At 34.8% G+C, this 17610-nt stretch overlaps 1 protein-coding gene across 1 annotated transcript in view; it reads left to right on the top strand.

The window, feature by feature from the left end:
* sdc2 (syndecan 2) overlaps window positions 1-15447 on the top strand; it is a 128627-nt gene extending 113180 nt beyond the window's left edge. Inside the window, exons 4-5 of the mRNA XM_030147346.1 lie at window positions 3605-3734; window positions 12873-15447. Of these exons, the coding sequence (XP_030003206.1) occupies window positions 3605-3734; window positions 12873-13036 (294 nt within the window). The 3' untranslated portion in view covers window positions 13037-15447. The remainder of the gene's footprint in view (window positions 1-3604; window positions 3735-12872) is intronic.
* Window positions 15448-17610: the final 2163 nt, after the last annotated feature.

Here is a 17610-nt window from a genome sequence, read left to right as displayed (position 1 = left end):
AAGCCAAGCCTATGTGGCCCTGTTCCATTTGTTTCCCTCTTGCCTATGGTCGTGACTGCCTGGGCCAAATGCTGTGGCTCGGTTCCATTAGATCCAATGCACCATTCGTTAGCGTTAATGGGAGAAAGCATGGGATGCATAGGCTCCAAAAAATCATGGGTTCACAGGCTGTTTGCAGGAGTTTGGATTGCTTCTTCTTCTTGGTCCTTGTGTTAAGCTTTTTGGGCAATCTGGATTTATTCCATTTTCTTCTGTGGCCAGCCCCTATAGCTTTTATTGGACGGGCTCCATAGTGCTTCCCATCCGGTTCCTTTGACTATCTTCCTAACGGCTAAAATTTGCTTAGAGGTCTTATTTCTGTCTTTGTGCATAAGAAATCAATATAAGTGAATCCCCAAAGGAACTTTGTGTTGGTAAATGCAAGTTCTGCAAATTGACAGGATTTCAGTTCTGTTGCAACATGTTGATGGTCATATGAACTATGTTTGCAGCTCAAAAATGTCCAATTTCATCACAATTAATGCTATATTTTCATGTCACAAATGGCCAAGTTATATTTGAACTGAATTTACCTGAAAAACAAATATTCTATTCTTTTAGATTCCCCAATTTTTCTTACCAGATTCTCTCCTACATATCACATGTTTTATTTTTAAAGGTTCAATATGGAGTATGGTGCTGATCCATCCTGCTTATGTTACGCCAATACATACATTAAGAATGTCACATGTCACTTTTGAAATCAACAGTTTTCTAATAATAAGCATTTTTATAAAGAAATAAAAATTCTATATTGTTATTTACTCTTTAGTATGATGATAAACTATACAATAAACAATTCTGATCCTAGTTTTTGCACAGGGATCATTAGTGTAAACGGTGACATGGCTGCCGAGCATCAGTATGATGGGATCTGTAACAACCATGTCACATCCGTCCACTGCCACATTTTGTGTTTTTGTGTCAGCTGTTATTGTTTTAGATCCACCATACTAACATTTATGAATAACAGGAGAATTAGCAATAGTAAGTCTATAAGTTTATTCCTAATAAAGTACTGGTACTGACCAGAGCATCATGGGTAATGTCACGTCCGTCCACCAGCAAAAGTTTTCACATACACGTGCTATTCCAAATCCAATATTTCTGAAAATATAGCTTCCACTGTCAAATAATATCAGTAGTCTGTGCACAAATGTATTAGCATTATTTCAACACAGTTCTATGCATTTCTTACAACTTTTTTTTTGGACAAAAATGGCCACTCATTTGACCCCCTAAGTAAATTTTAGCCACTAACAGTGTTGTGCAAGTCACTTCCAAACTGTAACAGATTACTTGTTACTGTTACTTAAAAGTAATTCCTTATCTTACAATATTAGAATTGTAACTGTACAGGACTCACCTCCTCAATACAAGAGATAGGAGAGCCTTGGGATGCATAAATTAGCACCCTGAAGTCCATGTGGACGGATAGCTCAGTAAGTAACGCTTCGGTCTAAGATGTTCAAATCCCAGCAGGAACACTTCAGTTTTTTTCAACATTTTACATGTTCAAACAGGGGGAGGACGCTGGTAAATAAATCTGCAATTGATAAAGAATTCTAACCAGTCATAGAAATGTTACCTTACCTTGTCATTGCTGATCACAGGGATCATGCTAATGCTAACTAGCTTCTTGAAAGCAGGGTTAGGGTTAGTAATGAGAAAATCTGATCATTTTATTTGGAAAATTTCATATACACAAAATACATATACCCAAATTTTAAAGTCTTTCTGATAGAATTTGAAAAATATATTAAATCAAAATTATTACAATTTATCTTTAACAAAAAAAGTACTAGCACCCTGGCAATTTATAAAGAATTCTTTAAAATAGACTGACCTTACTCTCTGATGTATTTGTTTTTCATTATTTGTCTATTCTGCTTTGTGTCTCTAAATCGTTGCATTATTTTAATTTATTTGTTCAAGTGCTTTTTCCATTTGACATCTTGATGTTTGTTCAAATTTATAGTATATGTCTTGTATACCTATATATTTTCAATAAAGTTGAAGAAAAAACAGTCTTCACCCATTGGCTGAACACCAACAGGAAATAGAAGTTTAAACACATTTTTGATTCCTTAACCCTTTCATGCATGAATTATGAGAACCTTAATCAAGATTTTTTTTTTTTTCCTGAGTGTTTTTATTCCTCTTTAGGCATGAAAAAAAAAGTGATTGAAATATTTTTAGGAACCTATTTTTCATTGAGTTACAAAAATATCCACTCAGCTGGACACTATTTGCTTAATTTTTGAAGTAAAGAAACATGTATTTGCTGTCATACTATGTGAAAACTATGAAATAATTTTTTTTAATGCTGCTAATCTGATGTTTTCTCACATTTTAACACACTATAATACTAGCTATAACTCACTCAGATAATATGCAAAAAAAAAAAAAAAAACCTTTTTGTTTTTAAAAGAAACTGTTCATTACAGCCTAATTGATTTACACTCAAGTATGTTTCTGCAGATCAGGTTTATCAAGAACAGGAAATTTACAATAATGGTATGAATTGCAGTATATGGGATGATGTGTAAGTGTCCACTGTGTTGGTTGATGTGGAACTAAAACAACAAAATCCATGAATATACAAGAGAACAGCTGGAGAATAACTGTCCACTGTAGTGACCACTATGCATGAAAGGGTTAACCCAGAAGGACCCAGTGTGACATTTGTGGCAGCTCCCAAATAAATTTGTTTCATATTTAATTACCCTTCAGTGGTTTATCACCATTTATTGTAATATTATCTTCTGTATTTTGCGTTTTTTCCAGTGAAAATCAGGTATTTTCCAAAATTTAATTTACTAATCATGTAGACGTTCATAAAAGCTCAGAGTAACGTTGTGGGTTATTATATCAAAAAATAGAGAAAACTGAAGAAAAAGTAACTTTTTCAGTAAAATCTATCAATAACTGAACATAAACCCAGTGTGTCCATCCACTGTCATTGATCCAATTCCATGGGTTTTACTGGTGAATCAATGATGTAAAAGATGACGGTGTTTCCACATTCACAGCAGAGCCTCTGAACATCCAAATGGGTCATATCTGATGACCATGAAAATATGACAAACTGCATTTTACATCAATTATTTACATGGATTAGTCAATCATCAGGGATTAAACAGTTTATATCAGTAGATGATTTTGGTAGATAGTGGATGTTTGGGTCTTTATGGGTTAAGGTCGCACAGTCTTGCTGGTTTTTTTTTTTTTTTTTTTTGAGCAATTAAACTATAAAAGTGTATTTAAACGCAAGCGCTATTGAACATGTACCAATCAAATATTACTGAAAATTGATTAATGATGCCTTATACTACTGCGTTACAACAAAAAGTAATCTGTTACTTTAAGGCATTACTTGTGTGATGCGTTACTCCTAACACTGCAGTAGTAACTCCATGAGAACATACTGGGCAGGAATTTTACCCGAACCAACCTAAGTCTTCGAACTGGTTTTATGTCGGCAACACATCCTACTTACTTTTTTTTTTTTTTTTTTTTTTTTTTATACCTCTTCCTTGCACCTCCTTTCTCCTCCCTTAAACAGGCACCAGTGCCAGTTACAGAGGACATGCAGAGGACCCAGATGACCAGTACGACCTTTGCCCCCGGCTCGCCCCAGGAGGCCGTGGAAGTCCACTCGGACAACCTCTTCCACAGGACAGAGGTGTTGGCAGGTATGTCTCACAACACAGAAGACACCAACAAAGAAACCACTGAACCAGAAAATGGCTGAAAAACAATTCATTTGACGCCGGTTTGTGCTCTAAATGAGGTATTTATTTCCTGACATTGTGATTTATACACTAAACCGTGTCAGCAAGACATGTTTTCACTTTTCATAAGTAATTACTTTCAATAAACTCCATGTGCGTGCCTCAGTGGGACCTTGTAGAGTTCACAGCATAGCGAGCATGTGCGGCTCGCTTTGAGTAGATGAAAGAAGAGGGAGAGGAAGTTATCAGAGTTGAAGCCGCTGATCTAATGCTTGCCGTCTTTCACTCCCTGGATGTCTGGGAGGAGTGATTGACGCCACACTTTTTCTTTTTTTGCAGTATCCTCATGGTGTACGTCCAACATGTACAAGGACAAAGCAGAACTCTCATCTCTCTTGTATTGATAGACTCATCTCAGACTTTAGCCGACGTATTGTTTTTGTTCCAAGTTGAAAACACCCAGAGGTGCTGAAATCTTACAGAGACTCAATGTGCTGTGTACAAGGTTTCATGGATGCACGCCAAAGTAATCAACGAGGCTGTACACTCTTTACACACACACATCACACACATCACAGAGGCTAATATAATTAACAAGACCGCGTTCTGAACTGTACAACAACTGTCCTCACACAGCGCACACTCAACCCTGACACATCTTTTCACTGTGGGTTATGGTTATTTTATTGTCACTTTTATCCTCTTGAGACGTAGAAATGCATTTTTATTATCTGGAGGAGACAGGATTCCAAAAATTAAACTGTCTACAGGGTAAAACATCTGCTGTGTAGAGGACATCCTGGGCTTTTCGGTGATATCTGATTGTTTTTGGGGTACATCCAGTTAAACACAGATCCGTTTTTTGTTTTTCAAAATGGCTGCCATACCAACCATTATGTTTAATTTAGCCCTATCAGCCTGCCCGCGGGCTGAAAAAATTCTATTATTATTCATCTACTATAAAAATATAATAAATCAGGACTTTTGCTCAAAGTTTAGACCCTAATGTTAATAAAAGTACATCAAAAGTGTATTTTAGTGCAAACTGTAATGTTCAAACATGATTTTTAATCTTTGTGGAGTGAAATATACGCTATTAAAAATCTCCGACACGAACAATTAATTTACGCATATCATCGTCAATCCAGCCGAAAAAAAAAACAGGCGAGGATAAAAAATTCTAATTTCTCTTTTAGTTTGTTACAGTTTACTCAGGCATAGTAATAGATACAATATTTTAGACAATGGGAATAGATTCTGTGAGGTCTCTAAATGTCCATAGACACCAAGAACATCCATATGAACCTTATTATTGTGAAGTAATTCTTCATTTACTTTGGGTATGTCTGTTTAGGTATTTTTCCCCTGAAAATATGGTCAGGGTTAAACAGGTTAACTCAGTGTTTTTCAACCGTAGGGTCGGGACCCCACATGGGGTCACCTGGAATTCAAATGGAGTCACCTGAAATTTCTAAAAATTGATTTAAAAAACAATAACAACAAAAAACTTACTAATGAAAAATATATTGATGACCAAAATACAAAACCTCCTATCTGAAAAAATCACTTTTTTCAGGAAACAAAAAAAAAAAAAAGTGGATCCTGGAGGATTCTGTTGGGTTTCTGTAAACTGGCTTAGAGTCTGGTTTTGACCAACTCTATATGTAAAGTGTCATGAGATAACTTTTGTTATGATTTGGTACTATATAAATAAAATTTGATTGATTGATTGATGGTTTAGATTTATTATAGTATAGTCTTTGTTGTTGCTGTCAGGTGACCTTCATGTCATAAGAAAGGGCGGGATTATCTTGCAGATAAACTGAAAATGTGGAGTCATCCTTGTTCTCACCATTTAATGTGAAAACTCAAAATCTAAAAATTTGCACATAGGAGGTTTTGTTTTTTGGCCATCGATATGGTGAGTTGAGAGAGACAATCCCAATCCATAACAGACATGACAAACTGAAGCTGAAACTGAAGCACTGTGGTTCTGTTTATCTGTCAAATGTTCATTGTGGTCAGTTTCAGATGCTGCAGCTCTTTCATAATTCATAGTTTGAGTTCTTGTTTGTTCAGTATTAATTGTCAGCCTTGGAAATCCAAGCTGGACTGACTGTACATATCCTGACCAAGGAAAATCAAATTCTCACTTTGTGCAGTAATCTACACCTGGATTTTCTGCCTCCGTCCATACGAATATACATTATATAGACTAAATGTCATCTGAAATTAACATTTATTTGCAACATAGTATAGCAAACTATTACATGGTCAAAAACAAATTAATTTTAGCAAAAAAATTGTTGCCGTTTTGAATGTCTGGTGTCACCATAAATTTATGATGTTAAAATGGGGTCACAAGCCAAAAAAGGTTGGAATCTACTGGTTTAACTGTTAAAGACCTAGAACTATTTTGGGACAACTTCTAAATAATTTTTCACTTTGTTTAGCTGTGATTTTTCACCATGTATTTGAAATATTATTCTCTGCATTTTGCATTTTTTTGTGAAAATCAGGTACTTTCCTATATTAAATTTACTGATTATGTAACTGTTCATAAAGTAAAAATAAAGGGGATTTTTTCAGCCAAATATGATTAACTGAATGTAAAAAGAAGCATCTACAACTACTGTCATTTGTCAAACTGCATGGGTTTAACCCTTGCAGAAGGTAAAAGTGTTTACATGCTCACATGAACGTTCCAAAAAAGATGTGATACGATGCCAGTGAAAAGCTGAGAAACTGCGTTTACTTGGTTTATTTAAAAGTAGTGATACATTTAGTGGTTTAAAAATATTTAAGCAATTTTGAACAGAAGATGCTCTTGCTGTCCATGTCTTTTATGGATATAATTATACAGATATTGTGTTTTCAAATACAAATTAACCTTGAAGCTGTAGACTGATGTGTTTTTGGTCATATACAGTATTTTTTTCAACTTACTAAATAAATACAACACCTTTTTTCAATGTCCTCTTGGTAATCATACAGATTTACTAAATCTCTCTTTTCATATGAGCTGCAAAGTACTTTGTGAAATGCCTGAAATGTAATATGTATGTGTGGATTAAAGAAAAGGTGTACCCTGGAGTATAATTCCAAAAGCCAAGTGTTTGCTTTTATATGTTTTTTATACAATAACTGTAGGCAAAAAGATGTTACTGTTACAGGACAACTTTTAGATTGTGATTATTTCAGTCCTGTCAGCAAAAAGGTAGAAAAGATAAAAGATGGAAGAATCAATCTGGACATCCCATATAATATCCAAATTTTAAAAATGTTTCTGGAGAAAAAAAAAAAAAGAAGCATAATTTGAGATTTTAAAAAAAGCAGAAATTGTGACACTTTTATTCTTCTAGGACTTAAATGAAGAAATGAGGAAATCAATTTGGATTAAGTTAACTGCTGTATTAAACAGGCAGTACCAGATGTTCCATAAACACACATTAGACACAAATTTTCAAACATTAGCCTGAGACAAAACGACAACAGAGAATTAATGATGCCGTACACAGAGAGTTTATCATAATCCAATCTCAGATAGATAGATAGATAGATAGATAGATAGATAGATAGATACATACATACATACACACATACATACATACGTACATACATACATATATATGTCGAGGCCCAAAACGGAATCTGGCCCGATTCAGAATTGGGCCGGCCCAGAATGGAATTCTATTCTAGGCCGGCCTAGAATAGAATCCTGCTGCTATAATGTTATTTTTATACCATGTTTAATGCAAATTATCTAAATTATTACAAAAATCAATACATGGAATTTGCAAATATGTGAAAAAAAAATGAAACAAACAACATTTTAATTGTAAACTATAATACACTTTATTTACAAATAGAACCTAGTGGTACTCCCCACCAATATATGGTACAGTGAAATCGACTGAAATTGACAATAGTTACTCAAGGTATGTAAGACTGAAAATGTAAAATTATGACAAATTATGGAATTATGGATCATTTGCATTAAACATGGTATAAAAATAACATTATAGCAGCAGGATTCTATTCTAGGCCGGCCTAGAATAGAATTCCATTCTGGGCCGGCCCGATTCTGAATCGGGCCAGATTCCGTTTTGGGCCTCGACATATACATACGTACATACATAGATACATACATACATACATATACACATACATACATACATACATAGATACATATACACATACATACATACATACATAGATACATATACACATACATACATACATACGTACATACATACATATACACATACATACATACATACATATACACATACATACATACATACATACATATACACATACATACATACATACATACGTACATACATACGTACATACATACATACATACATACATACGTACATACATACATACATACATAGATACATATACATACATACATACATACATACATATACACATACATACATACATACATACATACATATGTACATACATACATACGTACATACATACATACATGCATACATACAGTAGATAAGAAAATCAATGAATAAGCAGCTTTTTGGGTTGAACAGAGCACTATCTAGTTATCAAAACTACATCATAATTTATTTTTGTCTGATTTTCAACAGTGCCCTCCATGAAGGAGGTGGTAGGAAACACAAGTAGGTATTCAATTCCAAGAGAAGTGGAAGCATGAGTAAGTGTTTTGCAGGTTGACTCATAAAATCCAGACATAATGAGCTTTTAGAGGACATTTTTAAAAGATCCCACTCAGTAAATTGACCAAAACTTCACAGCTGAAGCTTTCAGGGGATCTCAAGTGTTAATTTTTTTTTTAATCTTGTTTTTGTTGATAAAAAACAAGAGGATTACGAGTGTTAAGTCGTAAGATAAGGCCATGAAAGTTCCCATATGTACATTCTTTTTTCCACTCTTTGTCCTCAGCCGCCGCTCTGTTAGATTCCAACCTTTGCTCTTCATCTCCAGTGTGATGTCTATAAAAATAATTGGCCCTGATCTAATTTTCCTTTCTTCACTCTGCGTTGCGATGGTTGGTGGTTGGGCATGTGCCAGTATGTTTTACCCATGAGGCCACGGGGCCAGCCAACATGTTGAAACTCAAACTGTAGCAGAGGGCAGGTTTTAGCACCAGGAGACACCCTAAACAGATTAGTGCACTATAAAGAACCCCATACAGGCGTAATTGGGAGGGAGAGTGAAGTAAGCCCATGTGGCGAGTTAGGAGGATTAATGTGGAGAGTCGGGGTCGAAGCTGGGGAGGGGAGACTTTCTTGGTGTGGCCTGTATGGATTTCATTCAATTTTCCTTGATCTTCGCTCCCCTGTTGGCTCATTGGTTTACCTTGTCCTCAGCTGAAAGATTAACCTTCAACATTTTGCCAATAACATACACTGCCACTAATGCAGTATATGTTAATGGCATTGTTTATTGATAATGGTCCAACTTCAAGTTGTTGTTTTTTTCTGCATTAGTTTTATCTGCCTGACTATTAATCATGAGGCCAGAGGCAGCAGTTTCTTTATCTAAAGCACAGGTGTCAAACATGCGGCCCGGGGGCCAAATCCGGCCCACCAAAGGGTCCAATCCGGCCCATAGAATGAACTTGTGAAATCCAAAAATTACACTCAAGATATTAACAATCAATCCTTTTACTTTAGGGCCCAAATAAAGCCGTACTTTAGTCTCAAGTGGGTCAGATTGGTAAAATATTACCATAAAAATCTGCAAATAATGACAATTCCAAATTTTTCCTTTTTGTTTTAGTGTAAAAAAGTGTAATTCCATTAAACTGTGTACATTTACAAACTAGCACTACAAACAAAAAATATGAAAAGCTAGAAATATCTTAAGAGAAGTAAGTGTAATTTTACTAATATTCTGTCAGTTACTAAAATATTTGTGTATTTGCAGATCTATTGTGATATGTAAGTTTTAATGATTTAATTTGTAAATTTAATCAATTTACAAATGATAAGCAGAGGCAGAAAACAGTTAAAATTGCACTTCTATTTCTGAATAAATTTCAGTTTTTTCATGGTTGTTCATGTTATTCACATTTTAAAAGGACAGTTTATAGATGTAAATGTTTCCATAATGTAAGTTTACTTTTTTCACTATAAAACATATTGAAATGTTTGGAGTTGGCATTATTTCTATATTATTATGTTATTAATTTACTGGTCCAGCCCACTTCAGATCATATTGGGAGGATATGGCCCCTGAACTAAAATGAGTATGACACCCCTGATCTAAAGGCTCAGTCTGTAGTCAGTGTTTGGGCTGTAGACGAATGATTCCCAAACAGTGGTGTGTGTACTGTAGGAGGTACTCTAGGAGGTTTTTTTTTTTTTTTTTTACTTTATTTTTGACAGATTTGACATTTTTTTAACCCTATAACGACAAATGTATCATATTTGATACATGAGTTTTGAAGTCCTCTGCATGATCAGTGTGATATTTCTTTTCTTTAAAAACCTAATGTTTACAATTAGATACATGCAATACATGAATAATCCACCAGGGGGGAGGAATTTGTTCACCAGTAACACTACAAGATTGTCAACAATGAAGGAGGCAGAACTTTGCCAATTTTGAAAAGGAATTACCAATTTGTTAGACATGTTTGTGTTATATGTTTTAGTTTGTTCAAAAATAATATTTGAGCATTGAGACCCGATGTGTCAAATATGATACAAAACTGAAACTCAAACATGGAAATTAATATTTGGGAAAAAAAAAAAAAAAAAAAAAAAAAAAAAAAAAATATATATATATATATATATATATATATATATATATATATATATATATATATATATATATATATATATATTTGGGTTGTACAGAAGGACCAATAAAGGCCTCAGTTTCAAAGAACTGGAATTTTCTGTCAATTTTTTAATGGTTCAGGCATTAGAGGGTTAACAAACAAACGATAAAACAAACATGCAAAGACACAAGAAGAGCATCAACAAGCACAGACAGGGAAGTATCAAAACTTAAAATCCAATGGTAACGAAGTGAGTCAACGAGTAACAATATTATCCCATCGTAATAAGAGGGTTGAGTTAGCTTAGGTATTGTCGTGTTTCTGTCCATGTTAGATCATTCAGATATACACTGCAAAAACCTAAATCTTACCAAGTGTATTTTTCTCATTTTTAGTCAAAATATCTCATCACAGTTAAAATAAGACATAATCACCCAAAGAGTAACTTTTCAGTGAGATATAAGAACATATTTTTAGACAATAGCTCTTGAAAATCTTATTTCAAGAAATCTTACCAAGATGATTTTCACTTCTTCCATTGGCAGATTTTTTTTTTTGCTTAATTCAAGATTTTCTTTTTGCTTAATTCAAGCGAAAAAGGAATTGGATCCTTTAGCGGGCCTGTTGTGGCCCGCAGGCCATATGTTAGACATCTGTGTTTTAGACTATAGCATCAGTAAAGGTGTACTTTGTGTGACTATCAAAGATATTTTGATTAAATCAGAAAGATTCCACTCTGGCCTGTTCTTGTTGCTAAAGACTAGCAAAGGTAACGGTTCACTAATGCTTCGATTATGAAACTTGGATTTCAGTGCTGTTAAGAGAAAGAGATTAGTTACATGTTTGGAGAGTTTGGTCATTTTTACATTTGGTTTTGATGATGTAAAGAAGAAAAGAAACATAAAAATACAGAAGTGTTGTGAACATGGTTTGGTTACATGATGGATAGATTTTAGATCTATTGTCTATAACCTCAAACTAATACTGAAACTTGTCTCACAAAACAGTAATTTTACTAATATTATCTAACCTAGAGTTTTCCACAAATAGTTTAATAGTTTTAGAAATTCCAATGAATAAATATGGAAAGTCACATCAGTTTTATTTATTTAGTTGAATATCACATATCGTTGGCTTCCTGATAAAACCTGCTATGTGACTTTTGGCAAATTTTACAGGAGAAACAAAAAACTGTTTATATAACAGGAAACTGTGAAATATGACAAAAAAATTTGTTCCTTTAATGTTGGTACTTATGATGGAATGTAAACAACTTTCACAGGAGACTGAAATTTGAAGCTATAATATGGGAGATAGCAGGTTTTTATTTCCAACCAAAAATGTCACTTAGCAGTTTTTATCAGAAAGCCGACGATATTTGCTTGAATGGTCGTTAAAGTCAATACACAACATAATTTGAGCGTAAGATAAAATCACCCTCAAACTCATACTGAAACTTGTCTCACAAAACAGTAATTTTACTAACATTATCTAACCTAGAGTTTTCAACAAATAGATTATTCTGGAAACTGTGCCACTTCTCCCATAGGACCTAACAGATCAGACTCTGGTCCATGGAGTACCCCATGGCAGTGATGTGGGTACCCTCGGGCTTTGACCATCATTTGTCAGAATATTATTGGCTATTACACTCCCTGATAAGTCTAAGGTTCTCTCATCTACTTTGACATCTATTGTACCTGCTTTTTTCAGAAGTTCAAATGAATAAATCTGGAAAGTCACATCAGTTTTATTTATTTTCTTTAATATCACATATTTGCTTGAATGGTCGTGACAGTCAATACACAACACAATCTGAGCGTAAGATAAAATCACCCTCAAACTCATACTGAAACTTGTCTCACAAAACAGTAATTTTACTAATATTAGATCTAACTAAGAGTTTTCAACAAATAGTTTATTCTGGAAGCTCTACCACTTCTCCCATAGGACCTAACAGATCAGACTCTGGTCCATGGAGTACCCCATGGCAGTGATGTGGGTACCCTCGGAGTTTGACTGTCATTTGTCAGAATATTATTGGTCACTACCCTTCCTGTATAAGCCTAAGCTTCTGTCATCTACTTCGACATCTATTGCACCTGCTTTTTTCATAAAATTCCAATGAATAAATCTGGAAAGTCACACCAGTTTTATTTATTTACTTTAATATCACATATTTGCTTGAATGGCTGTTAACAGTCAATACACAACACAATCTGAGCGTAAGATAAAATAACCCTAGGGATGAAAGACAGTGTTTGTTTTAGTGATATTAATATTGTTTTTGATATTTACCTTCTCTTGTCTTTCTTCATTTCCAGCCGTTATTGCCGGTGGAGTCATTGGCTTCCTCTTCGCCATCTTCCTCATCCTCCTTTTGGTCTACCGCATGAGGAAGAAGGATGAGGGCAGCTACGACCTGGGAGAGAGGAAACCTTCTGGTGCAGCCTATCAGAAGGCCCCAACCAAGGAGTTTTATGCATAAAATCCCACCTACCGTCACCAGGTCGACAAATCTCAAGCGGCTGTTCGATAAACAGCCCGTGACAACAGCAAAACCTGTTCAAACACAAGAAAAAAAAAACGTCAAAATGTTAAAAAGTCGATTAAGGAAAATAGCATAAAGGAAAGCTTTTGCATAGAGTATTGTAATTAAGACCTTCTTCTTTCTTCTTTTTTTTAAAATGAAAACCAAGCATTTCTCATTTTATGGCAAATCAGTGTATTTAAACATTTTGTGTATTATTTGAAAAAGGCTGAAAAAAAAATAAAACAACAAAAACAGGATCTGTAAAGGCGAGGAACCCGATCGCATCTGTCTTCTGTCAAAAGGAGCTGTTTTTAGTCGCTGACTACTTTTAACTGTAGCAGTATGTTATTTGTAAAGAAAAAAATTTAAAGTGGAAATAATTGAATATAATTATTCTGTATCAATCCTACTTTCATTTTTCATTTTATTTTGTCCTAGCATGTCTGATGTTGATCTCTAAAGGTGTATTACATTAATTTATCTTTTCTCTGATGTTAAAAAAAAAAAAATGCCTTTGTAGTTTTGATGAAGCTCTTGGTCTTCATATTAACGCTGTTAACGGTCAATGTAAATGTTCTCCCTTCAGGTTACAATGTTTATTTTTTGCTCTCACATCAGTTTTAGTCAAACATGAGCTTTTTATTATGTCTTGTTTACTTGTTTGTTTTCTTCTCAGTGTAGCCTTTTTTTTTTTTTTTTTTTTGACAGCATTTTTATTTTCAAACCCAGGAATTGGTCTTCAAAAGGTAGAAAATATGTCAGGGCTGGTGAAACATCACAAAAATCTCACTTCTGTATTATGTCTTTCTGAAGTTCTGTTCTATTTAAATGCATTCTTCTTAACATTGCACATTCACTGCTTCGCTTCCTACTGCTGTTGTGCAGCTTCGTGTAGTGTTTTGGGTCTGAAGTTTTTTTTTCTCTGTGGCTTGTTGTGTTTTTGGACCGTAGCCACCCCCCTGCACCATCACGCTCACATCTTCTTCCCCCTTTTCTCTTTTTACCCTAACGTCCCTCACTCCCACCCTCTGTTTTTTTTTTTAATCAGATTGGTACGCGGCCCCCTCTTCTTTTTCCTCCCTCAGCTGTTTGGGGCCACACTGGTGTTATTGTCCATGTTGCAGTGTCGATGCTTTAGGCCCAAAGATCTGCCCAGTGAAGGCCTGGAAACTGCTTGGACACAAACACACCAGGCCAGGACCGCATCCCCACATGCAGAGCACATACCTCTGCAGCAAACAACACCACAAACTCAGTTTCTCTCAGAGGGATTAGCTATCGATAAATACGGCTGCCGAGCAAATGTAAGACTCCAGTGTTATGCCCCAATAGTCTTTGACAAGACGCTCAGATTGAGGGCTGTTGGTGTTTTTTTTTTTTTTTTCAGATGAGCTTTAGCTGAACTTCACAGAGGGCTTCGTCTGACTGCGAATCTGTGAAAGGTTGAAGTTGTTTACGTTTGTTATGATGCCGTTCTGCATCCTGAAGCGAGTTAAAGTGAAAAACAGGCTCCAAAATGGCCGCCTCTAAAAAAAAAAAAAAAAAAAAAAAAAAAAGCCACGTAGATGTGTTTTCTTTTTTTTTTTTTTTTCTTTTTTTTTGTAAAGAAAAAAGGTTATTGTTACATGATGACAAGTTACTGTCTGTCACTGTCTCCATAATGTTTCGACTACATTAACTTGATCTGAAGAGACACGTGTTTTGTCCGGCAGGTTGTGAAGTTGCCTTTTTCAGCTGTACAGTAATGTGAAGTAGATACGGTAGATGCTGTCACATCATCGAATCTCCTAACGTCACCTGAACGTGGCTGTCCATCCCTAGACCTCTCCACCCGTCTCCAACCTCTCTCTCTCTCTCCTTTCATTCAGCCTCTTTGTTCTTTTTTAATTGTCCACTGCCATCCTTTCTTGTCATAGCACTTGTGGTACTGAACTATACTGAAAAACCCAAAGACTCACAGTGTTTCTACTCCAGACATCTTCTCACACCCACTCCCTCCATCATGGCCACATCATGTTGTTTCCTCTTTCTTTTTTTCTTCTTCACTGTTTTAGTTTTGTTCTCTCTGTTAGAGACCTGACCTTTAAGTCCAATTGCTTATTAGTATATGAAAAGATATATAAATATATATAAATGTATATTCACAAATGTTTTAAACCTTCAAAGTGCCTACCATTTGGAAATGTACTTGCTCAAAGGCGAGCATGTTGCAGGGTGTGTACACAAAGGAGGGTGTAAACGACTTGACTGGCATTCTGTGAGCATGGATGACTGTAATGGTAACTTTTTTTTTAGTCTTACAAAAGCTGACAGTATTGTACCTATAAGTTGAAACAACACTACTGAATAAACATTGTGGCCTAATATCCAACTGCTTGTGCCATTTTTATTAATCACACTCAGGAATATTCTCACCTAATTTAATTATTAGCGACTGTATGACATTAACCCTCCGGTATCCCGTCCAGCAAGGCCCTTATTAAGCACCAAGTGTGCCTTTTTGGTACACTTGTGGAATAATGTCAAAAAAATTTTCATACAGTTTGTTTTCAATTCTTTTACACTTTTTTCTATTTCATCAACTTGAGCTGTAAATAGAAATACCAAATACTCAATAATTGTCACATTTTTTAACCCTTTAAATGCCATATTTGTAATGTAAACAAACCATTTTTTGGATGCAAAAAACACACAAAATTATTTTTTTTCAATATACTACTTAAAAAGTGGATCACATATTATTTAATTTTTGTAGCCTGGCATATGTCAATGATTAACAGCAATATTGGTTAATTTACATTATTATTTTTTTATTATTATTTTTATTTTTTTATATTATTTTCATGTCCAGATGTATTCTCTGGTTTTCGAGTGACAAATGAAGTGGATAAAAGATCTGAAGTTTATTCCAAATGTTGAATTTTCACTCGGTAGCTGTTCACTGCAATTCTCTCAATTTGAGGTCCACAGAGGTGTCGGTGCACGTCAAGAATGCTGTCATTCAGCTGAAAGAACAAAATAAATCGATCTGAGAGATAGTGAAAACTTAAGGAGTGGTCGAATCAACAATTTGGTCTATTGTTAAAAAGAGAGAATCCACTGGTGAGCTCATTAACAGCAAAACATCTAGAAGAACATGGTAGAAAACTGAAGTGGACGATAGTAGAATTACTTTGTTTGTGAAGAAACAACATCCAGCAAAGTCCAGAACACACAAGAGGAGGTAGACATGTCATTATCAAAGTTTACAACCACGAAATGCCTTCATGAATGTAAATACAGAGGGTCAATAGAATAGAATAGAATAGAATAGAATAGAATAGAATAGAATAGATCTTTATTGTCACTGTCACAGGAACAATGAAAATTTATTTAGCAGCTCCGTTCTGTTTAGCAGCAAAAACAATTAATGCAAAAGGACTGTATAAAATATCACACAGAATACTGAAAAAATGTAAGCTTGTCTATGAAAGTTACAACATAAAATATTAGAAATACATATAAAGTACTACAAAAACTACTGAAATATACAAAAAACAAACTTACTCTATACTACAGATAAGAAATATGTACAACAAATAAGATATATACAAGGTAAGATTAAGAAAAACAAGGGTCATGTGTTGTTTTTTTTGTTAATAAAAACACATTTACAAATGTTTTCACTTATTTTTAATTGAATTTTTTTTACAGCAATAGTGCAGAAAAATCTTGAAACAATAGGAGTTGTTGTTTTTATACAGAACAGAACATACCCAAAACACTCATACAAAAAAATAAAATAAAAAATCACAAAACCAGCCACCTATCCTCATGAACAAATGTAACAGAGTTTATGAGATATAAACTTACACTTAAACATATAGGTGCAAAATATCAGAGAAAAAACAAGGTTCATGTGTTGTGATTACTGCACTGCCTATTAGACTGGGGGTGGTGGTTGTTCAGTCAGGGGGGGCACATTTAACCACTTATGGGTAAAAACTGTGCTTGAGTCTGTTTTTGTTTATAGTGTCCTGTAAGTGCATACTGCAAACATAAAGTAAAAGCAACACAAGAGCATTTGAAGGTTAAAAAAAAAAAAAAAGCTGTTCCTCAGTGGTCCTTCACCTTCACCTGATGTCAACCTAACAGAGCTGCTTTTCTGTTACTAAAGACTAAACTGATGGAAGAAAAACCAACAAACAACTGTAGTGAAGGTCTGGCATGTCCAGTGAGGAACTTTGTTTTGGTTTTGTTGTCCTCCATGGGGTCCAGCCCCCAGGTGGTCACTGACTGACATCAAAGTATTAAAAACAAAGCTCACATTTGAAATGATCTTATTTGGTCTAATTGCTTTTGAGCCTCCATTTTCCGAGTCACAAAAGCAATTAAAACGGTTGTAATTCCTAAATGGTTTCTACAATAGTTCTGTCACAGCCCTTGAATTACAGCTGAGTGTCCGTACTTTAATTACATCTTAACTGTTTCATTTCAGATCCGCTGTGGTTGTGCACAGAGGGAAACGGGTCACTAGTCACTTTTCCATC

The sequence above is a fragment of the Sphaeramia orbicularis genome, chromosome 11, assembly GCF_902148855.1.
Source record: "Sphaeramia orbicularis chromosome 11, fSphaOr1.1, whole genome shotgun sequence".
NCBI lineage: Eukaryota > Metazoa > Chordata > Actinopteri > Kurtiformes > Apogonidae > Sphaeramia > Sphaeramia orbicularis.
The sequence above is the reverse complement of the archived record's forward strand: the minus strand, read 5'-3'. Positions and strand labels throughout refer to the sequence as shown.